The sequence below is a fragment of the Carcharodon carcharias genome, chromosome 2 (assembly GCF_017639515.1).
Source record: "Carcharodon carcharias isolate sCarCar2 chromosome 2, sCarCar2.pri, whole genome shotgun sequence".
In the NCBI taxonomy this organism is placed as follows: Eukaryota; Metazoa; Chordata; class Chondrichthyes; order Lamniformes; family Lamnidae; genus Carcharodon; species Carcharodon carcharias.
This window is the reverse complement of record NC_054468.1, coordinates 42,491,581-42,516,093: the sequence shown is the minus strand read 5'-3', so window position 1 is coordinate 42,516,093 and position 24,513 is coordinate 42,491,581. Positions and strand designations below refer to the sequence as shown.

The 24,513-nt window shown below is 38.8% G+C and overlaps 1 protein-coding gene across 2 annotated transcripts in view; it reads right to left on the bottom strand.

The window, feature by feature from the left end:
* The window catches only part of dis3l2 (DIS3 like 3'-5' exoribonuclease 2), a 289,427-nt gene that overhangs the window by 249,941 nt on the left and 14,973 nt on the right, over positions 1-24,513 (bottom strand). For both annotated transcript variants that reach the window (XM_041176034.1, XM_041176033.1), the window contains one exon: positions 2,801-2,944. In XM_041176034.1, the coding sequence (XP_041031968.1) occupies positions 2,801-2,828 (28 nt within the window). In that variant the 5' untranslated portion in view covers positions 2,829-2,944. The remainder of the gene's footprint in view (positions 1-2,800; positions 2,945-24,513) is intronic.

Genomic DNA, 24,513 nt, shown 5'->3' with positions numbered 1-24,513 from the left:
TTCACTTCAATGCTGTTGAATTCTTGCAGTTATTCAACCACCTTAGTCTAAATGCAACTGAATACTTTCAAATGAATTTATAACATCAATAGATGACTAGAACAAACAGTTTACTACCTTAAATACTTCAAGGTCAGTTGCTCTATAGCACCAGCTTTTGGCCTCAATCAACATTATTGAATAATGCTGTTCTATAATTTACGTAGTTTGTCCATAACAAACTGTGGCACACATAGATGCAAACAAAGAACTAAAATGACAGGTATCCATGAGAGCAAAATCTTAATACAGAAAATTTATCTCATCTTTACAGCACTTCTATTCAAATTCTCCCACTGATGATGTGTTTAATGTAATCTGCATTTTATGAAAATATAGTCAGACCAAGGAAAAGTAGTCCCATCAGTCTTCCCTCTGACTCATTTCCATTGCATACAGGGACAGCTTAATGGCAAAAGGCTAGGAACTGTGGAGGAGCAAAGGATCTGTCCAGTTAGACAGCCCTAAATGCTGGTAGAGAGGAACACAAAGTAATCAAAAACTTAAATGGAACATTAATTGGAATACAAAAGGGAGGAAGGTATACTTCAGCAGTATAGAGCCGTGGCCAGGGATTCCATCTAGAGTACAGAGATCAGTTCTGGGCCCACACCTCAGGAAGGATATACTGGCATTGGGAGGGATAAAATGCAAATTGACCAGAATGATTCCAGGGCTTAAATGATCAAATTATTAAGCGAGGTTACACAAGCTAGGCTTGCCATCTCTTAAGTTTAGGGTGATCAAATTGGAGCATTTAAAATGATCTGAGGGCTTCATTGGCCAGCTAAATTATTTCCTTGTAAGTGAATCCAGAGCCAGGTGGTGGGAGGTGGCACAAGCTTAAAATTAGCAACTGTAATCCATGCAGCCAACTAGAAAAGGTGTTCAACATCTCTTTGTCCTTTTGTCTGTGACATCTTTTGGTTATCTCCACCTATCACTGGCCCGCTCTCCAGCTCTTCTTGTCCCACCTACACACCACCCCACCTCCCCCCAAACCAGCTTATATTTCACCCCTTTTCTATTTTTCCTTAGTTCTGTTGAAGAGTCATGTGTACTCGAAACGTTAACTGTGCTCCTCTCCATAGATGCTGCCAGACCTGCTGAGCTTTTCCAGGTATTTTTGTTTTTGTTTTGGATTTCCAGCATCCGCAGTTTTTTGCTTTTATTTTAGAAAAGGTGTCAGGATCAGTTGCGCATGTGCACTCGGCCTGTACTGACGCACGTGCAACTGATCCTGACATCTTTCAACTCAGCGACAGGAGCATCAGTGTTGCATGTGTGACTGCAGAGATCAAATCCCAGTTCAGGTTTCTGCTTTACTATTGGGGATAAGCTTGTGAATTTGCAATGCATCAAAGATATCCAAAATGGAAATAGCGATTGCAGGTTTAAGTAACAATCCTCTGAAGCAAGTCAGAAAGCCTTTGTGAAGGCAATTCGGAATAGCCAGTTGGCAGTTACCAGAGGTATGATCTCAAATCCCCATGTTAGGTGATGAATTTTTTGCTTATTATTGGTTATTATTTATTTACCAAAGAATAAATTTAATCGTAGAAAAGAGAATAAATCTTTTTGATAGCATCTGCAGAAATTCCTATTAAAAAGCAATACCCCAATTTTATTTCTGATAAGCATTTTAATAATAATGACTGACAAACAAACAGAACATTTTGGGGAACAGTCAATCCTAACACGATTCTGTTTTAATTTATTCCTTCGTACCCGTTTTCAGTTTGCATCTCAAAACTTAATTTAGGATGTCTGTCTAGCTGCAAATGATAATGTCACAGACTGATTCACTGCAACTGACACAGCATCTGTGCATGTACAGAAGTGCTCCCACTATTGCTGCAATATAAGTAAATGCATCCTAAAATTAGACAGGTCATTCATGAGTAAAACCAGGAATTACTTTTCAAGGAAGGGGGAAAGAGGAAGCCTGGAACTCTCTACACCAAAAGACTGTGGGTGCTGGGTCAATAGAAATTTTCAAGACTGAGACTGACAGATATTTCTTAGCTAGGGGTAGCACAGCAAGAAATATGAATCACTGTGGATAAATAGAGTTGCCGTACAGATCAGCAATGGTCTAACTGAATAAGGGAACAGACTTGATGAGCTGAATGGCCTACTCTTGTTTCAATATTCATAATTTATTCTACCTGACCTTGTAACTAAATAGTGCAAAGAATGTGTGGTTTGATGAAGCAATCCTCATCCATGCAATGAACTCCCATAAACATCCAGTAATTTTTGAATCTGGACATTACAAAAACATCATTGGTCTGTTGTACCAATCTAAACTTACTAAAGATGTAAGTATACAACTCATTTAAATTTAATCTAACAATATTTACCACAATATAACAACGCTTTACTAATAGACCATCATTTGTCTAACATGTTTAAAGGTTAATTGTGTTCCTCTCCGTAGATGCTGTCAGGCCTGCTGAGCTTTTCCAGGTATTTTTGTTTTTGTTTTGGATTTCCAGCATCCGCAGTTTTTTGCTTTTATCTTAATGTTTAAAGGCCTACTGGTTCTTCTAAGGAACCCTTAAGGCAACAACTGCTCTTTTCAGAGCAAATTTTACACTGTGTAATCTAAAATGATCTTACTCAATGTTGCTGGTCTCACCATAAAAAGCTTCAAACAAGTTTTATGTTAAATTCAATTACAAATCTTCAGTGAATATATTTTTGGCTTTAGGGAGGGACAAGATAACATCCATTCCAATGAAATCAATATGGATCATACCTTTAGTGATCACAGGTTTAAAATTCATCTCATCAGTTCCTTCCAGTGGTTCAGATTTTTTTCTTCTGTCAAAAGGTTGATTACTTTTGACTGACTCGTGACTGTGCTTAGCTTTTGGACCAGGTCGTTTGTCTGCAATTTCACCTGAAAACAGACAATCAAAATATGGTCATACGGACTCGAAACGTCAACTGTATCCCTCTCCGCAGATGCTGTCAGGCCTGCTGAGTTTTTCCAGGTATTTTTCTTTTTGTTCTAGGTTTCCAGCATCCACAGTATTTTGCTTTTGTTCAATATATGTGGTATTTTCTTCCTTTATACTCAAGCAGACAACTCTGTAGGTCAAATATAGGAAGGTATAGGACCAAAAAAATTCCAGTCCATCTAGTCGGTCCTAAACACTAATACCTCTCAATCCCAAATAACTATTTAATTTTCCCCTTGAATTTTTTCACATTATCTATCCTCACTATCTCTTAGCAGATCATTCCACTCATTAATCCCTCGGTAAACTGGTTCAATCTAAACTGCCTATGTCCTTTCTTTTCTAAATGGAAGTCTGTGCTCCACAGTTTGCCGCAATCCCAAAGCAACTCCTTTGGTTCAATTTATCTATTCCCTTAACTGCCAGCTATACCTCCTTTCACCATTCTCTTTTCCAGAGTAAACAATCCCAAGCTTCTCAGTCTCTCCTCATAACTCTGATGCTTTGAGCTAAGAGCCTTTTTGATAATGGCTCAAACGTCTGAATTACGTACGGCAACAAGGCATGTACAATACTAGATGAGGCTGTACTAATGACTTACACATCAATTTACCACCTCCTAGAATTTGTGCCCTTCATCTCTGGTTAATTATCCCAAGATCCAGTCGACTTTCATTACTCCAGCTTCACTGTGAGCTGTTTGTTTCAGACAGTTATCTACAAACACCTCCACATTCCTCTCTCATATTGTGCCCTGTGTACCAGAGGACCAATTAGTTTAACTTTCCACTCTTTATTTTCCTTTCTCTAGTCTCATTACTTTTCTATTCATCCACGTTATGTGCTATTTGCCTATAATCAGAACCTTATATTAGGTTTGCTTCATAATTATTTAAATTTCCTTCCTGCAGTTGGGTTATCCACAAACTTAAAAGAAACTTTTGTCAGGGGAGCCTACAAGTAAAAAAAAAACTGTTTGGTCATTTTGATTCTGGCTGATCTCTCCAACTGTTTTCACCTGGCAGTGAAGATACGGCGGCTTCCCGCTCAAGTCACTAGTTAAATTTGTAGTTGGGTCCCGATTTTGACATCAGGGCCCACGTGCATACATAAAGAAGAACGCCACTGACTTTAACAGATGTTCTTTCCACCTGCTCATTAAGGCAGATTAAAATTTAGGAATGAATCCCTTGTATCTTTCTGGCCATTAAGTAACATGGGTGAGTTTAATTGCCCTCCTGCCAGTTTCCAACTGGGAGATGGGGTTAAAAATGCCCTAATCTGGCTCTGTGTCTGAGGGCTGTAAATATTTCAACTATAGTGGGGTCCTAATTTTCAACAAAAGCACCTTTCATAACTAAATGCAACTTTTAAAAACTCAAAATTATAATGAAAAAAACTCATGGCTTAACTTCTTTGGTAGGTTTGAAGACCACAAAGCAAAAGCTACAAGCTACAATGAGTCAAACTTGGATGGCAAGAAATCCTATGAATGGTTACATTCAAGTCATTAACCATTTCTGCTAGCAGAATAGCAAATCCCATAGAACAATGCCCGCGATGAGCAGAAATTCTGCACTGGTGACTCCGGATTAGTCTAAACTTGTTATGTGACCGTTTAAGTTAGCTTCATAATAGCCAAGAAGGCCCCATTCTCACATGAATGCACCTTGATGTGCCTACAAATGCAGTCTCTATCATAACCAAGATTCAAATTGTGAATGAAAACGCAGTAAAGCAGCTAATGTGTGAAAAAGTCTATGCAATTATTTCACATCTTACAATGTCCTGTCCTGGCAAAAGGCTGGGCTTTGCATTGGATAAGGCCAGGAGTTGGCTCTGAAAAACTTGGTAATTTTCAGAGCAGAGTTAGAGCACACAAGAGCACAAAATCATGGTGTGCTGGGCAAGGCATTATTTGAGATCAAGATCTCCCTGTGAAAGGACATGCAAAACCTGCAAGTATGGCTAAACCTGGGAAAAAGTTAAAAGTTGTCAGAGAGAAAGTGAAGTTGATACAGCAAGTGAAAAAACGTGGCATGAAGCGGAAAGTGGACATCAGAAAGGAGTGGGAGATCATTCAGATTATCAAGGTCATTGAAAAGAAGCTGGAGTACAGTCTAACCAAGCTAGAGGCCATTTTCATGATGAAAAAGGTGTGGAAGATAATGATGGAAGCCAATTGCCAACAGTTTTCAGCACACTGGGTTCAAACAGCTTACAACTGCACAAGAGGACAAGAACGAGGAGGAGCAGGGTGAGGTCAACCAGCCCCAGGACAAGGCATTTTTCACTCGGCTGTAGGAGGCTGGCATGGAAATTCCAGCAGAGTCAACCATGGAAACTTACACAGAAGTGGACAATGCAGTACAATGCACGACAGAACGGACAGATGATGCTATTTTAGATGCAGTACGTACTTCAACTGAGCAACCCGACAACCCTGAAGAGTCTGATGAATGCCTGCCTGTTCATCTACCTGTTTCCCTAGCTCATGCCGCAATGGTCATAGAGATGGTCTGGGATATTGCATTGCGGCACGAAAACACTGAAAAAATGTTTCACTACATTGACGACATGGTGGACTGTATTGTACATGTCAAAAAACAGCATGCTTAAGCTAAAAAAAATTACCAAGTTTTTCAGAGCCAACTCCTGGCCTCATCCAATGCAAAGCCCAGCCTTTTGCCAGGTCAGGACATTGTAAGTTGTGAAATAATTGAAAAGACTTTTTCACACATTAGCTGCTTTACTGCATTTTCATTCACAATTTGAATCTTGGTTATGATAGAGACTGCATTTGTAGGCACATCAAGGTGCATTCATGTGAGAATGGGGCCTCCTTGGCTATTACGAAGCTAACTTAACATAAATTTGGAGACAGTTCCCCTGCATTTCGCCTCATTGAGATTTTACTGTATGTGATCACCATTCTAAGTTTTTTTAAGCTAAGCATAGCATACCACCTAAAAAAAAACCTCCATGTGAACTTTACCTTTAAAAATTTTGAAATTTGTCCCCTAGCTTTTCTTCAAATAATTCTGAAAGCAGAACACAAATTGCTGGAAGCTGAAGAAAAATACTCCGTCAGTAATGCTAACTGTATAGTAATAATAAACCTGGGAAGCTGGTGCCCTGCATATGCTGGCTGGCTGAGAATGTGAATTCAACTGCAAGCATCCCAGCTCTGGGCAAAAACATACAGCCCAAACCCCAGGTTTCTGTGGAAAGGCCAAGGCCTTCAAGTAAAAACTTTAAAAAAAGGTAGTAAAAGACATTAAGGATAATTGAATAGATAAATTCAATTGTGTTACTGTGAAATGTGTCTATTTTGATTTTCTAAAATTGTGCTTGCATTTTATTTTGGATGTTAGAAATTTGAATTACTGAGAGAAATGGAAACTGAAAAAAATGGGGCAGAATTTTATGGCAGCGGGATTTTACATTCCTGCTGAAGTCAATGGGGTTTATAATGTCTCGCCGCATTTTATGGCCCCATCCCTACAGAAACAGGACTGTAAAATTCTGCCCATGGAGATGAAAATGTACAGAAAGCATTGAGTGATGAGTGTGTCTGATATGTCTGTGCAGCACTATCTAAAATTAATAACGGAAAAGGTTTATGTAAAAAAAATTACTACAAAATATCACCATTCCTTCACTGTCGCTGGGTCAAAATCCTGGAACTCCCTTCCTAACAGCACCATGGGTGTACCTACACCACCTGGACTGCATCAGTTCAAAAAGGCAGCTCACCACCACCTTCTCAAGGGAAACAGGGATGGGCAATAAATGCTGGCCCAGCCAGCAAATCCCAAATCCCACGAATGAATTTTTAAAAATGGTGTTAAGCCCAGATCTCCAAGATTCTAGCCCAGTGACAATGAAGTAAAAATAATATATGCTGCTTGCTTGTCCCTACAACCACACCGCAACCAACACCACCCCCCCGCAACCCACCGCACCCCAACCCACTCCTCCTCTCCCCAACCCCCCTTTAAACCAGTTTATATTTCACCCCTCTCCTTATATTCACTCAGTTCTGTGGAAGGGTCATGAGGACTCGAAACATCAACTCTTTTCTTCTCCGCCAATGCTGCCAGATCTGCTGAGTTTTTCCAGGTAATTCTGTTTTTGTAAAAGTAATATATGTCCAATGTATAATGATGTGTAACTTGAAGTGGAGCTTGGAGGTGATTGTATTCCCACACATTACTGCTGTTGACATTCCTGGTGGTGGAGGTTGTCGGGGAGGAAAGAATTATCAAAATAACCATGACAGTGCTTGGTCCTCAACTATTTACAATCTACAGAAATAACCTGGATTAACGGGCCAAACGTATGGTAGCTAAATTTGCCAATGACACAAAGATAGGTGGGAAAGTAAGTTGTCAAGAGGAGTCAGAGTCTGCAAAGGGATATAGACAGGTTAACTGAGTGGGAAAAGTTTGGCAGATGCAGTATAACATTTGTAAATATGGAATTCTTCACTTTGGCAGGAAGCATAGAAAAACAGTATACTATTTAAATGGAGAGAAATTGCAGAACTCTATGGTACAGAGAGATCTAGGTGACCTGGTACATGAATCATATAAAGTTGGGAGGCAGGTACAGCAAGTGATTAGGAAAGCAAATGGAATGCTGGCATTTATCACAAGAGAAAAGGAATATAAAAGTAGGGAAGTTTCACTGCAGCTGTACAGGACCTTGGTGAGGCCACATCTGGAGTACTGTGTATAGTTTTGGTCTCCTATTTTAAAAAAAAGATATAATTGCTTTAGAAACAGTTCAGAGAAAGTTCACTAGACTCATTCCTGAGATGAAGGGCTTATCTTTTGAAGAAAGGTTGAACAGGTTAGGCCTATACCCATTGGAGTTTAGAAGAACAAGAGGTAATCTTCTTGAAACATATGAGGGGCCTTGATAGGTGGATACCCTAGGATGTTTCCTCATGTGGGAAAGACTAAAGCTAAGGGAGATAGTTTAAAAATAGGAGGTCTCCCTTTTAAGACAGAGATGGGGATAATACTTTTCTTCCAAAGAGTCATTGGATGTGTGGAATGGTCTTCCCCATAAGGTGGAGGAGGCTGGGTCTTTAAATTTATTCAAGGCTGAGTTAGACAGATTTGTGCTAGGCAAGGGACCCAAGGGTTGGGCAGACAGGAAAGTGGAGCTGAGACCACAACCAGATCAGCCATGATCTTACTGATTGGCGGAGCAGGCTCAAAGGGCCAAAAGGCCTACTCCTGCTCCATGTTCCCACGACATTTTGCTCCATTGCATCCTATAGATCGAATATACTGCAACCACAATGCAGACATGGCAGAGGGGTTGATATTGAGTCCAGTGGCAGGTGCACTGATATGTCCAGAATGGATGTCAAGCTTCCTGAACGTTAATACTGTTATATCATCCATGCAAGTAGAAGTATTCCATCACGTCCTTGGCAAACCTTCTAAATTGTAGGAGTTTTAAGGATTCAAGTGCTGAACCATTTGTTGTAATATACCCAGCCTCCACCCTGTGATCTCTCAGGATGTTCATGGTGGGGGACTTGATGATGATTGTGCCATACAAAATCAAGGGGAGATTACTGGGCTCTCTCTCATTCAAAATGGTCATCATGTGGCCCTCACGTAGAGTGAGTGTTATCTGTAACTTGTTTAACCAAGAATTGGACTATCAACATTTTCCAGAGAAATTCCTGCAGCGGTGTTCTGAAGTTGTGTTAATTGATGTCTGTCAACCACAATGATCTTCCTTTGTGCTGATATTACTAACCACTTAAGAAATTTCATTGGATTTCCACTGGTCTCAGGTTTGGTAGGGCTCCTACGTGGCATACTTAATCTAATGTTTTCTTATCAAGAGTAGCCACTGCCATTGCTTCTCTGGCATTCAGCCATGTCCTAGTCTATATCAAAGCTGATGATGTCTGGAGCCATGTCTTTCTGGCAGAACCTAAACAGAGCATCATTGAGCAGAGTACTGGTGAGAAGGTTCCTTGACAGTATTACTCATAACACCTTCCATCATTTCCTATTGATAGGGTGGAATTGAGTGGTTTGGACATACCTAGGTAATCATCCATATTGTCAGGCAGATGCCAGTTCATAGCTGTGCTAAAACAGTGATGGCACAAGTCTTTAGCAATTCAACTGGAACACATTCAAGGCCCAATGCTATGGCCAGAGCACTCGGATGGTGCTTAACCATGCAGAATGAACCAAATGCCTGGACACTGACATTTATGGATTTGAGGGCCTCAGATGGAGGCAGAGTAGGATCATCCACCCTGCACTTTAGCTGAAGTCACTTGTAAACAACTCTTGCATCATGCTGGGCTCAACTGTGGTTCATGCTGCAGATGTTCATGAAGCCTTCTCATCCTAATAGTAGTCCGTGCACAATCATTTTTCACTGGATCTGGCTGAGATACAGAGCCTTGCTCTAATCCATTGACTGTAGGACTGCTTGAATCTGTTTATAGTCTGCTGCTTTTGGTTTTATTGTATAAAAACTTTGCTAGGTTCATATCTCATTCTAAGGCATTCCTTCTCAAATCCACAATATAACAGAGTTGGTCTCTTGGCTTGATGGTTATCAAAGAGTGAGGGATGTGCCAAGACACAAAGTTGGAAATTGTGCTGTCATACAATTCTGCTGCTGATGCCCCCAGAACCTCAGTCCTTCGCTTGTCCTTTTTAGTACTGTGGTAGTGTCACACTGAGGTTAAGAAGGAAACTTCATGTCAATTTGCTGAATGCCTGAGCAAACCCAATCTGGAAGTTATGATCTTCAGCATTCAGTCAGTTCAAGCAGTGGTGATACTGCTGAGTGACTCTTTTAGTGGACAGTGAAATCCCCAACCCAAAGTGGATTCTGTGCCCATGCTTCGCTAAGAATTCCTCCAAGTGATGTTCAACGTGGAGGAAAACAGGATTCATCAGTTTGCAAAAGGTCATCTGTAGTGATCAGCAGGTTTCTTTGGCATGTTTGGCCTAAAGCTATGAGACGTCATAGAGTTCAGCGTCACTGTTGAAGAATTCAAGGACCACTCCCTCCCAACCACAGAGCAATGTGCTCGCACATCTGGTGGGTCCATCTTAATGATGGGGCAAAACATACTCAGGGGCAATAATGGAAGAATTTAAGGTATTATCGGACAAATATAATTATTATTAAGATGCTACAACACCAAAAGTTTCTATCCTTCAGCCATGTGATTTCATGTTAAGGGAATAGGCAATTGCGATCCTTTGGTCACATGCTTTCATGTCACTTTTAGGATCTTTCATTCAATCCATTTCTTTTTGTAAACCTACCTGCTGCAGTTTTATCTATATATCTTATTAGAAATATTACATCCGTGTGTACTTCCTCTTATAAAACCAATTATGCTGCTGCTATAGCAGATGTACCTGCGCTGCCCTTACTTTTACATATTGGTTCAGAAGATTGGACTTATTTTATTTTGGTCTTGGGATGTGGGCATTGCTAGCAAAGCCAGCATTTATTGCTCATCCCCAATTACTCTTGAGAGGGTGGTGTGAGCTGCTATCCTGAACTAATGCAGTCCATATGGTATAGTTGCAACCACGGTGCTGTTGAGGCAGGAGTTCCAGGATTTTGACAGTGAAGGAATGGTGATATAGTTCCAAGTCAAGATGGTGAATAACTTAGAGAACTTGCAGGTGATGGTGTTCCCACACATCTGCTGTCCTCATCCTTTTAAGCAGTGAAGTTTGCAGGTTTGAAAGGAGACAGGATTGCCATGTTTTCATGTAGAATTTTAAGCATTGTGATATTTGGGCTATTCAGTCATACATATGTGATGACATCACAGAACATCCTATACCTGGTCAAAATCTTAAAATCAAAACTCAAAAATAGACTTTACATGGGCATATAAACTTGATGAAAATATAATTAGGTATTTATAAGAAAGGTATCATCTCAGAAATATGGCAAATTCATTGCCATAAAAAGTTCATGACAAATCTAAATTGTGTGATTATTCAGGGATATTTAATGGAACGAAGGGGTTTGCCTCTCATGACAAAATTGGTAAATGGGTTCCATTCTCTAGAAATTGGAAAATTAAATGGTGACATGATTGAGTTATTTCAAATAATTAAGAAAATTGGACTGGGTTGATAGGAAGTGACTCCTCTCCAATTGGGGATTCAGGTACAAGGAAATATAACCTTAACATATATAACAAAGCAAGCATATGTAGTGATACCAACTGTGAAGCCTTTCATGATATCATAGCAATTTTCTAAAATAAGTGCAAAAAGATCATTTTGAGTTGTTTTCCCCAAACTTGATGGAATATGAAGAAAATTTCACACGTTAAAATCCACATGTGGTTAACATGTTGACCAGACAATTGTAAGGGAGCGCAGGAACAGAGAGACCTGGGGGTAGACATGCAGAAATTGTTAAAAGTGACAGGGCCAGTTGAGAAAGCAGTTTAAAAGGGAATAAAGAAATGGCAGACATTGAACAAATATTTTGTGCATCTCTTCACAGTCAAAGATGCCATCTAATTCTGGTATGTAGTTTGTAACTAAGGGGTTAATAAGAGGGAGATACTTAAGGCAATTAATATCAGCAGAGGAAATATAATGGAGAAACTTAAGGAACTAAAAGCTGACAAATTCCCAGAACCTAACGACCTGTATCCGAGGGTTCTAAAAGAGGTAGCTACAGAGACCGTGAATGCATTGATTATGATTTTTCAAAATTGCCTGGACTCCAGAATGGCTCCAGCAGACTGGAAGTCAGAAAATGCTATTCAAGAAAGGAGGGAGAGAACACACGGGGAACTAGTGGTCAGTTGGCCTGACATCAGTTGTTGGGAAAATGCTGGAATCTATTATTAAGGAAGACTGAACAATGCAAAGAAAATGATACAACGATCACTCAAAATCAACATGGTTTTACAAGAGGGAAATTGTGTTCAATAAATTTAATAAAATTTTGAGGATATAACTAATGCAGTAAAGGGGAAGCGAGATGCAATTTACTTGGATTTCCAAAAGGCATTCAATAAGTTACAACACAAAGGTTGATATGCAAGATAAGGGCTCATGGAGTAATATATTAGCAAGAACAGAGGATTGGTTATGAGACAGAAAGCAGAGAGCAGGGATTAAAGGGGCATTTTCAAGTAGGTAGGCAGTGACTAGTGGAGTGCCATAAGGATCATGATCACAAAACTATAATAAGGACTTAGACAAAGAAACAAAGAGTAATGAATGCAACTTTGTCAACAGGAGAGTTAGGTGGGAACGTAAATTGAGAGGAGGGCACAAAGACACTGCAAAGAATTATAGTCAGGTTAACTTAGTAGGCAACAAGATGGTGGATGGAGTATAATGTAGAGAAGTGTAACGTTAAGAATGGAAAAGCAACATATTTTTTAAACGTGCGAAACTTGTAAATGTTGATTACAGAGGGACTTGGGTATACTTGTACAAGAACACAAAATTATTGTGCAGGTACAGCAAACAATTAGGAACGCAAATGGCATGTTGGCCTGTATTGTAAGGGGGTTGGAGTACAAGAATGAATAAATCTCACTACCAATGTACATGGCATGGTGAGACCACACTTAGAGTGTTTTGTGCAGTTTTGGTCTCCATTTTTAAGGCAGGATATACTTGCATTGGAAGCAGTACAGCAAAGATTCATTAAATTGGTACTTGGAATATCCTACAATGAGAGTCAGCACAAAAAACAATGGGCCGAATGGTCGGCATCTGTGCTGTAATAATATTATGATTTATTCTATTATATGATAGGTTGAGTAAATTAGGCTTATACTCTCTGGAAGTTAGAAGAATGAAGTGTCATCTCATTGAAAGAAAGACCACCCTCAAGGGGCTTGGCAGGATAGAAACAGAGGTTGTTTCCTCAGGTGGGGAAACTAACACAAGGTTATAAGAAATAGGAGTAAGCCATTAGGCCCCTCAAGCCTGATCTGCCAGACAATAAGATCATGGCTGTGCTGATAGTGGCTTTAAGTTCACTTTCCTGCCAGACCCCCATATCCTTCAACTCCATTGTAGATGAAAAATCAGTCAAACGCAGCCTTGAACATATTTTTTTTATTCATTCACAGGATGTGGGCTTCGCTGGCTGGGCCAGCATTTATTGCCCATCCCTAATTACCCTTCAGAAGGTGGTGGTAGGCTGCCTTCTTAAAACGCTGCAGTCCATGTGGTGTAAGTCACCCACAGTGCTGCTAGGAAGGGAGTTCTAGGATTTTGACCCAGCAACAGTGAAGGAACAGCGATATATTTCCAAGTCAGGATGGTGAGTGACTTGGAGGGGAGCTTCCAGGTGGTGGTGTTCCCATCTATCTGCTGCCCTTGTCCTTCTAGATGGTAGTGTCATGGGTTCGGAGGGTGCTAAGGAGCCTTGGTGAATTCCTGCAGTCCACCTTACAGATGGTACACACTGCTGATATGGTATATCACTGGTGGAGGGAATGAATGTTTTTTGTGGATGTGGTGCCAGTCAAGCGGGCTGCTTTGTCCTGGACGGTGTCAAGCTTCTTGAGGTGTTGTGGGAGCTGCACTCATCCAGGCAAGTGGGGAGTATTCCATCACAGTCCTGACATGTGCCTTGTAGATGATGGACAGGCTTTGAGGAGTCAGGAGTTGAATTACTCGTTGTAGGATTTCTAGCCTCTGATCTGCTCTTGCAACCACATTATTTATATGGCTAGTCCAGTTCAGTTTCTGGTAACCCCCAGGATGTTTATAGTGAAGGATTCAGTGATGGTAATGCCATTGAACATCAAGGCGATGGTTAGATTCTCTCTTGTTGAAGATGGTCATTGCCACCTGTGTGGCATGAATGTTACTTGCCACTTCTCAGCCCAAGCCTATCAAGGAGGTCATGCTGTGTTTGAACATAAACTGCTTCAGCATCTGAGGAGTCACGAATGGTGCTTAACACTGTGCAATCATCAGTGAACATCCCCACCTCTGACCTTATGATGGAAGGTCATTGATGAAGCAGCTGAAGATGATTGGGCCAAGGACACTACCCTGGGGAACTCCTGCAGTGGTGTCCTGGAGCTGAGATGACTGAACCCCAACAACCACAACCATCTTCCTTTGTGCTAGGTATGACTCCAACCAGTGGAGAGTTTAGCCGATTCCCATTGACTCCAGTTTTGCTAGGGCTCCCTAATGCCATACTTGATCAAATGCGATCTTGATGTCAAGGACAGTCACTCTCACCTCATCTCAGGAGTTCAGCTCTTTTTTCTATGTTTGAACCAGGGCTGTAATGAGATCAGGACCTGAGTGGCCATGGCAGAACCCAAAATGGGCATTAGTGAGTAGGTTACTGCTAAGCAAGTGCCACTTGATAGCATTGTTGATGGCCCCTTCCATTACTTTACTGATCGAAAGTAGACTGATGGGGTGGTTTTCCACATAGCTGGGTAGATGCCAGTGCTGTAGCTTTAACAACTTGGCTAGGGATGTGGCAAATTCTGAAGCACAAGTCTTCCATACTATTGCTGAAATATTGTCAGGGCCCATAGCCTTTGCAGTTTCCAGTGCCTTCAGCCATTTCTTATCACTTGGAATGAATTGAATTGGCTGAAGACCGGAATCTGTGATGCTGGGGGCCTCCAGAGGAAGTCAATGAGCCAGCCTCCACTGCTCTCCGGGTAAGAGAATTCCAAAGCTTAATGACCCTCAGAAGAAATTCCTCCTCATCCATCTCAAATGGGAGATCCTTTATTTTTAAAAATGCCTCCTCGTTCTAGATTTCCCCATGAGGGGAAACATCCTCTCCCCATCTATCCTGTCAAGCCCCCTCAAAATCTTATATGTTTCAATAAAATCACCTTTCATTCTTCTAAACTCCAATGAACATAGGTCCATCCTACTCAACCTTTCCTCATAAGACAACCCCATTCATCCCAGGAATCAACCTAGCGAACCTTCTCTGAATTGCTTCCAATGAAGTATATACCTTAAGTAAGACCACCAAAACTGTAAACAGTAATCTAGATGCAATCTCACCAATACCCTGTACAGCTGTAGCAAGATTTCCCTACTTGCATACTCCAAATCACTTGCTGTACCTGCATGCTAACATTTTGTAATTCATGTACAAGGACAACCAGATTCCTCTATACTACAGTATTTTGCAGTCTCCACCTCCATTTAAATAATCTTCTGCTTTTCTATTCTTCCTGCCAAAGTGGATGACATCACATTTTCACACATTATACACCATCTCCAAAACTTTTGCCCACTAACATAACCTTTCTGTATCCTCTTTGGCTCCTCCTCACAACTTGCTTTCCTACTTATCTCTGTATCATCAACAAATTTCACTACAATACACTTGGTCCCATTATTCAAGTTATTAATATAGATTGTAAATAGAGGCCCCAACAAAGATCCCTATGGCACCCCACAGTTATTTTGCCAACCCAAAAATGACCCATTTATCCCGACTCTGTTTTGTTAGTTAGCCAATCCTTTAACCATGCTAATGATCCCCAACACCATGAACTCCTTTCCTGCGTAGTAATCTTTTATGTGGCATTTTATTGAATGTCTTTTGAAATTACAACTATACTACACTGCTTCTCCTTTATCCACCCTCTTTGTTACATCCTCAAAAAACTCTAATAAATTTGACAAAAACAATTTTCCTTTCATAAAACCATGTTGACTCTGCCCAATTTTATTATGGTTCTCTAAATTTCCTGCTACTACTTTTGTAATAAAAGATTCCAATGACAGAGGTTAGATTAACAGGTCTATAGTTTCCTGCTTTCTGTCTCCTTCCTTTCTTGAATAGATACGTTACATTTGTGAGTTTCCAATCGACTGGGACATTCCCAGAATCTTGGGAATTTTGGGAGATTAGAAACATTGCATCCACTATTGCTGCAACCATTTCTTTTAAAGACCTTAGGATGCTGGCCATCAGGTCCAGGGGACTTGAGAGCCTTTAGTCCCAATAGTTTTCTTAGTACATTTTCCTCTTTCTTTTGCCTCTTGATTTTCTTCTATTCTAGGACACAGGGGCACAGTCTCAATGTAATGAGTCCATCATTTAGGACTGAGTTGAGGCAAAATTTCAGAAGGTTGTGAATCTTTGAGATTGTCTATCTCAGAGGGTTGTGGATGCTCCAACGTTGAATATATTTTAGATTGAGATAGATTTTTGATTTTTCAGGGAATCAAGGGCTACAGGGGTAGGTAGTAAAGTGGAGTTGAAGCAGATCAACTATGGTCATATTGAATGCCAGAGGAAGCTCAAAGGACCTTATGGTCTACTCCTGCTCCAATTTTGTATGTTACTACTCTTTTAATAGAAACCTAGGTTGAAGGTAATTTTGTAGGAATATTCTTCAAGAAAAAGCCAAATTCAGAACACAACTTCAAAGAAAACCATGAGCAAAATTTAGGATTGACATCAGAAGCTTGCTTTTCTACTCAAGAACAGTCAACGCACTGAAGGCAAAACAATCCGTGGAATCATCTTTTAAAAAGTTAGATACCAAGATGAGCAGGAGTGTTGGCTCCTTCTAAATAATGAGCTAACATAGGCCAAGTAACCCCTCAACAATCAGCCATGATTGTATTAAATGGGGGAGCAGGCTCGATGGACCGAATGGCCTTTCCTGTTCCTGTATTCCTAACTGCATTTAGCAATGGAATCATCGGCAAAGGAATAAGCTTGATTATGAAAATTATATTTAGTGATCAGTGCACTACTCTTGGCTAAATTAGTGCCAGTTCCTACTTCTAAAAAAAAATTGCATTTTCACATATCATGCAAAATATAGTGGCAATTTTTGGCAACAAAACCATTAAAAGTAGTTCCATCTGTAAAGCACTAATCTAATGTAGCAATTTCTTAACTTTAACACCCAAACTGCCAAGAAATTAGGATTTACATTAAAAATAATTTTATCAACTAAATTGCAGGAACCAATTTGGATTCAATAAATTTATAGATGAAGCTTCGTTTGCAGAATCCTCTACACCCAGAATAAGAGATTACCAATGCTGCCATTTTGCTGCCCAGCAATCCCCAGATGACTTACAATTCTTAGAAAATTTTCTAGTAGTCTGCATTTTAAAATTAAACACACATGTTGCATTGTAAAAGGAACACAACGTACCACATGAAGTATCTACTTACTTCAAATCTACGTTTGGGGTAGTAATATTATAATATGTAATGTGTTTCTAAGCAGTAGGCAGGCAACACTTTATATGTCATGTGGGCAGAAATCCAGGTGGAAATAAAAACCACAGGGTGTAAATTTCTTTAAAAATGAAGAACACCCTTTTTGTCTATAATTTTAAAAACTGCAACTTCAAAAATCACACAAATTCAACATTACACATTCCATCAATTTTGTTAATTATGGAGAAAGACAGGCATCTTTCATTTTTCTTACTTCACCTGCTATATTTCTCTGAGTACAACAGCCTAGTAACATGACCAGGCAATGGTTTGCTCACTACCAACCCTTTATTGTCTGTTACAGATCCATTAAAATAAACTGACAAGTGTCACTGTTGTTCACAGCCCAATCCCACCCCTCCTCTCCTGATCTAGTTCTACAGGTACCAACTCTCTAAGAGAGGGACATGGGCAACAAAAGTTAACGTCTAATGCACAATGTAAAAACAGCTCACAGGTGAAAAAAAATTAACCTAGTCAACAGCACATTCAGGAATTAATTTGAAATCACTTGGAAGCCGTAATAAACAAGGCCGACAGAATGCTTATTTATACAATTATATCCATTGAACAAAAAATAAAACCAGTGCCTTATCTAAGCCAAGCAGAAAGAGGCATAATGCTAATCCCCAACTTCAAAAGACTGAGTTATGAGTAAAGATTGGAGAAACTGGAGTTCCTCAACCTTGAAAATATGTTTCAACAGTTAGAAGCTAAAGGAAGTGTGCATGATATTAAGGAAAAGACTAAGCTAATCCACAGCACAACTTCAAAATGTACCACTATTATGATGAAAGCATAATAATTTTCATAATATTTTTCTGGCTTGTGAAGTAGATTTATGGGGTAAGTATAGTTGGGTCTGTGCGTGAATTAATTACATTTGGCCTCAAGTAGACTGCAAGTTTGAAATCATCAAAAGAAGCTTGGTGCTTGACACACTGATTAGTAAACATGGATGCTTGCTTAGCAAGTAAGGTGTGAACGGAATTTGCATTTTTAGATAAATGAGAGATTTGGATTTCAAAGGGATCTCAGTCTCTTTACAACTAGCCAGATAAGCAAGGCTAAGAAGTGTGTTTATTTTTCCCAAAGGTTACTAACAATATATCGGCAACATGGGAGTATTTATATTATGAGGAAGATACAGTTTCAAAGGCATATGGAACAATGGAATTTACATGTTAAAGAGAGAAATAAATATTATATATATATATATATATATATATATATATATATATATAATGAAAGGCTATTTGGAAGGCCATGTAAGATCTAACAGGTGTGAAATAGCCTTAATGTAGCCTCAAGTATTTATGCATAAGTCTCCTATATAACGAAACTGAAGTTGGGGAAAAAGCCATTTTGAATTCCACTGTCAAGTGGGTATTGTGCTGATTTGCCGGTTCTGTTTTAAATCTAAAATCTATTTTGGACCATTGCCTTAAAAGGGGGTGTAAATGCAGTTCAAGGTAATTAGGAATTTTAGGAGTTATTATAGTAGTAAGTAATTGTGGTCTTGTGGATGTGCTTGACAGCTTTTATATTTTGTTCATAAATATTTTAATTTAATTTTTAAAATCTCTAAAAGGTCTTGGTGGATTTATTACTTCTGAATTCAGTGCACACATCTCATAATAAATACAAATTGCAAAACCGTTGAGATAACACGGCCAAGTTTCCCTCATGGATTTGGTCCGCCTGACACCATCATCTGCCACATCATAACATTATAACAGGATAAGGGGTCTTGTGATAAAATGGAAAATTTAAGACAAATGTCAGGAACAAAACTACATACAAAGAATAATTAACACTTGTAACAGGAGTTTGGGTAGAACAATAAAAGCAAAAAGCTTGAACTCGTTCATAGGAATATAGATCTTAGATGGATTAGATCATTTGGTCCTTCGAGCCTGCTCCGCCAATTGATAAAATCATGGCTGATCTGATTGCGATCGCAGCTTTCTAATTTCAATTTCAATTCCAATTCCCAGTCTGCCCCCCACCAATAAGCCTTGACTCCCTTGTCTAACAAAAATCTATCTAAATCAGCCTTGAATAAATTCAAGACTACTGATATATTGAAGGGAATGCAAATTGCCTCTTTTGCACTCTGGGTAAGTGGTTTTTCTCAACTATATTGTCATTTTCCAAATCTATTTCAGTGCTGTGCAGTTAAAGACTAAATGCCTGGCTGATACTAATCAATCCAATCATAATTGTTTCAGCCCCCCCACACCACTCCCACATAACTAAAGCAGTAAATGAATGACAGATATGGATGAGGTCATTCTACATTAATTAGCCACTGAAGCTACAAACTTTTGACTTATGCATTCCACCTCTTTATAACTCTTTTCCACAAATTCGAAGTTTCTGCCCCTTCAGTAATGTTTCACAGAGCAGAAATCTTTCATTACTTGGCCTTGCAACCCTGTCAAAAAATGACAGCACTCCAATTAGATCATTCCCTTAACCTTCTCTGCTACAATTTAGACAGGTCTAGTTTTTCTACCTCCAATAAAACTATGTCCCTTTCATCCCGATATCATCCAATGAATCCCAGTTTCACATTGCTGCAATATGCATTATCACGAAGTACCCCAAACTACACAGCGAAGTGGAATCCTTTTAATTGCAACTACTTAAGACAACTTTGCAAATTGCAAAGAAACTGGAACTTCCACAAAGTTCAAGGCCGTTGTGGTTCATAACAACTTTTATTTGTCTAAATTATATACATCTTAAAACATGGGTTAATACAGTAAAACATCTTTTAAAATGCTCCTGCAATGAATTCTGTGATTGTTTTTGTGGAAATCAGAAATCAACATCTGCATTTTTCCTTCTGTATAAAATTCATTAAAACTTTTCACTATTCACTTAAACTCAGCTTTGCGCTTTAGTTTCCGATCATAATTTCAATTTCTTTCTTCATTATTCAAGGCGTGTGCTTATATTTTCACAAATTTTAGGAACTTGTCATTCAGAATTGCTGTGCTTTCAGTGCAACTAGCTTTTGAATCCTCAATTCCATCAAGCTGTTCAAAACATCCACTTGCCCACAAAGCAACAAGTCACAGTGCTTTGTTTGTTGAACAATATGGAAACCTGGCTCACATTCCTCCCTTACCCAAACAATACTAACAAGCAGGTTCTTACCTGTTCAAACCTGTTCTTAGGCATATTGACCACTGAACCCAATTAGCTTGAGAGGTGAAAGACACCAAAGGTGACAATTATCATTTAAGTAGAATTTTTATGCATCACTCTAACAAATAAGTAGGGACTGCTATAAACAGAATTGCCGTAAGAAGTTATATTTATATCACGCCTTTAACATAAGAAAATGATGCCACATAGGTGAAATTAAGGCAGAAAGCCAAAAGCTTGGTAGATTTTCATAAGCATCTTGAACTATGAGAGAGAGAGAGAGAGAGAGAGAGAAAGAAACAGATAGTGAGATTTAGGAATAAAACAAACTTTTCACAATTCTAAGTATGAAGTGCAAAATGTGACTTTAATAATGATTATTAAAACAAGAATTGCAGTTAAGCAAGTTGCATAACAATGGGTGTAACTGTATTTCATTAACATTTTAATGAACCAATGCCTCAATCAAATTCATGGTACACTTGTTTTTATACTGAAATAGAGAATACTTTTTATGTTTTTTTTCCATCTGCAATCCTTTGAAAGTATAAGCATTTGTACCCCTAACATTTGTTCTTCCACAAGAGAAATACTTCCATTTAAGATTTTCATTCTTTTATTTTCCCCAAAAATATACTTCACATTTATTTAGGTGAACTGTATTTATTACTTATCCGTCCAAGCCCTCTAACCTGTCTATAAACCACCTGAATTCAAAGGCATTCTTCCTTATAGTGTCGTCAACTAATTTTGCACAGAACCAAGTTGATTACTGCAGGTTTTCTCAATGTATTTGTAACATACTGACTTGGAAAATGAATGCATTATGTACATCATTTCAATTCTGATCACCAACATTAGTGTCATCTCTGACCAATTCTGGATAAAGTCCATTTTAGCTTCATTACTTCAACAAGCTTCTTTAAATCGCATACACCTTTCTTCATATGTCTGTGTTTGGATGTCTGCATTAACCATCCAGTTTTTTTTTTGCAAAGCTCTTATTAACTGCACACACAGAATGTGTATTAAATGCTTTGTTCAAATGGCATTCAAAGGCAGGATTCAGAACAAACACCAACCTCAAGAAATTTAGTTGAGGTTTACCTTCTCACTAGAAATTCAACTGAAGGAATCACACTACATAGCGTTAGCAATGTGAACTGTCACATGAATTAAGTAAAATGCTCATATTATCAAAGCAAGTGGCAAATATCACTTATGTCACCAAATTAACATCTTACAAGTTTGTTTGCTCTGGCAGACATTATCTTGCCAGAACACTGAAATTATGGAAAAGCAAAAATACTGCAGATGCTGAAAATCTGAAGAAAAAACAGAAAATGCTGGAAGTACTCACAGCAGATCTGGCAGCATCGGTGGAGAAACAGAGTTAAAGTTTCAGGTTTATGACCTTCAGAACTGGGACCTAAACCGACAACTCTGTTTCCCTCTCCAAAAATGCTGCCAAACCTGCTGAGTATTTCCAGCATTTTCCGTTTTTACTGCAATTATAGAATTGGGTCTAAGTAGAATTTTGTCAACTTTACTCTGCCAACAAGCGCTTTATTAGTATAGTTATCCCATATGCGTTGGATACTTGTTGAAAATTTAACAAGTAGAAATGCAAAACTGAATCTAAGCATAATCACTGGACAATACAGAATGGAGAATTGAAAATAAATCAAGGATACATTTTCTTTTAAGAGTAACTCCCTTTTCCTATCATCAATCAATTCACTTTCTTAACGTTAGTTTGGTGTTATCACACAAATATGTTTTTATGCTGTCTACGAAACTACGAAAGCCCTCTAATGCCCAGGAATGCAGTCAGTAATGCTTTTCCAGAGTCAGACAGCTCTAAATAATTGCACGTTGAAACGAAATACCAACTCCAAATGAAATAAATGTACTTGCTGCAGGACACTGGCAGCTGGATAGGGAAGAAATGACAGGGCTGTGTCAAACAGTAAAAGTCAATAAAATTTTCATAAAGACAATATAAATACATTTATTTGTTTTTTCAATGAAGATAGGGTGGGGAAGCGTGTGAATAGAAGTTATTTGTTCACGCCCCATGCTTTCCTTCCCCTCCAAGTACAAATCTGCATGACCCTTTGGTAACAAGATCAAGAGGCTATATTATCCATTGTAATTTTACAAATTACGTTTTAGCTCAGTTTTGAAAAATATCCTTTCAGCTTATGCAGCAGAAACAGCTGTCCTGGTGATCAACCCTCTAACATGACACTCGGCTTCACAGATTTAGGCAAACGAATTATTTTGCTTGCATATAAATGCCACCCAAGTGCATCCAAAGAGCCTTGATCCTGATGTCAACTTTCATTTGCATAATCTCTCTGGTGTAATATAATATTTCAAGGTGCTCCATAGATGTGTTATCAAACAACATTTGTCTACAAAGAATGCAAAAGTCCTGATGTCCATATTATAGAACATTATCTATCACACCAGTAAGATGGGCAGGATTAGTTGGAGGCGGCAAATACTGATATCATCTTAGACAACATTTGGTCAGTAGGCCCATTCTCAACCAGCTAAAAAGTTCTCCAGACTAAATTTAAACCAACATGCAATGTAAATATTTCCATACTGGCAATGTGCAATTTATGGAGAGCCATGACTTGATGCAAATCTGATCAGAAAAGCAAGATCGAACAGTAATTCATATGCCTCTTCCCTTGGCTATGGCGAAACAAACAGAAAATATTGTGAATCTTCAGAGGATGGGTGCAAAAATATTAAATTTTACAGCAAACATCCTGAATTACTTTCAAGCACCACCAAGTAACTAGTTACACCATGGCACAACTAGGAGCCTGTAAGTGGGTCAAAAATTGTAATCGACCCAAAAATAATTATGGTTTAAATTATTTTATTGTCTCCTTTTCTGAAAGCATTGACTCCTTGGAACAATGTATTCCACAGAGACCAGCCACTCTCCATAACCTCACCAGGCAGCCATGCTTCATTTAAGTTTGGATAGTAAATGTCAGAGGAGGTCACAACTCTTAAACAAAAACAGAATTACCTGGAAAAATCTTAACTTACTTCATTCCTTTTTTAATCCAAGAAACAATGAAGTCTTCCAATCCAAATTAGAAAGGAGCCCACTTCAAATGTTAATCAAAGGCTGGGGAATTTCTATGAATGGATCCTCTTAAATACAAATAATGGGCAGAATTTTCTGGAATATTGATGTAACTATAGCTTGAGTACAGAGTTGTGCTATTCTATCACCAAGGGAATTTAAGTATAACAGATTGCCAGATTACACTGAAATCTTGCTCTGTGCAAATTTTGTCAATCGTTTGCACCACTCCGGGGTTAAATCTATCAAAACCCTGCTTAGCTCGTTAGCATAGCTCCACCCAAATGCAAGAGAGCACAGAATGATTTTGCCTGGCATTTACAACAGCGCTGAATGAACATAAATTTACGATTGAACTTTTAGACACAGCAGGTCCCCAGTACTTTATAGCAATTCACTTTTTTAATTTCTTATCAAGAGATTGCTGCATATTTTTTATATATTTGAATGCCTTTTTATTGCATCAGAATCAATAGTACTAAAAGGATAAAAGCTTCCACAATTGCATTTTATTAAACATGCTGTGTTTAATGTGCATAAATGAAAGTCTGATGACTTCAAACTTTAATTGGCATAACGCCAATAAGATAGAGGGGCATAAAGAAGATAGATAATGCATATTCTGTGTTTTCTTCAAGCTCTGAATGCTAATTTCTGCTTGTTTTACATTATATACTGATAGGAAATTTCAGAGTAAGTTGCCACTAGCAAGATGTTATTTTACTGCTGGTCGAACTCTGAATTTACGTTAGATATGTAGGTAAGTGCAGGCACAAAAATACAGATCTCTCAATTAGTTGGAGGTTTTATTAAAAACAGCATTATCCCAAGTAGTTTAGCAGGGATACTGATTTATTAGCATTGGATGCCGTTCTGATATCGGTAAGGGATCAGCAGTGGTACAGGGTATCTAAGTACCTCAATGCCTTTTTCTTTATGCAAGCCATCACATTGTGTACCTGATACTTTCCCATTTTTTATCCTGAATGTTGTTTT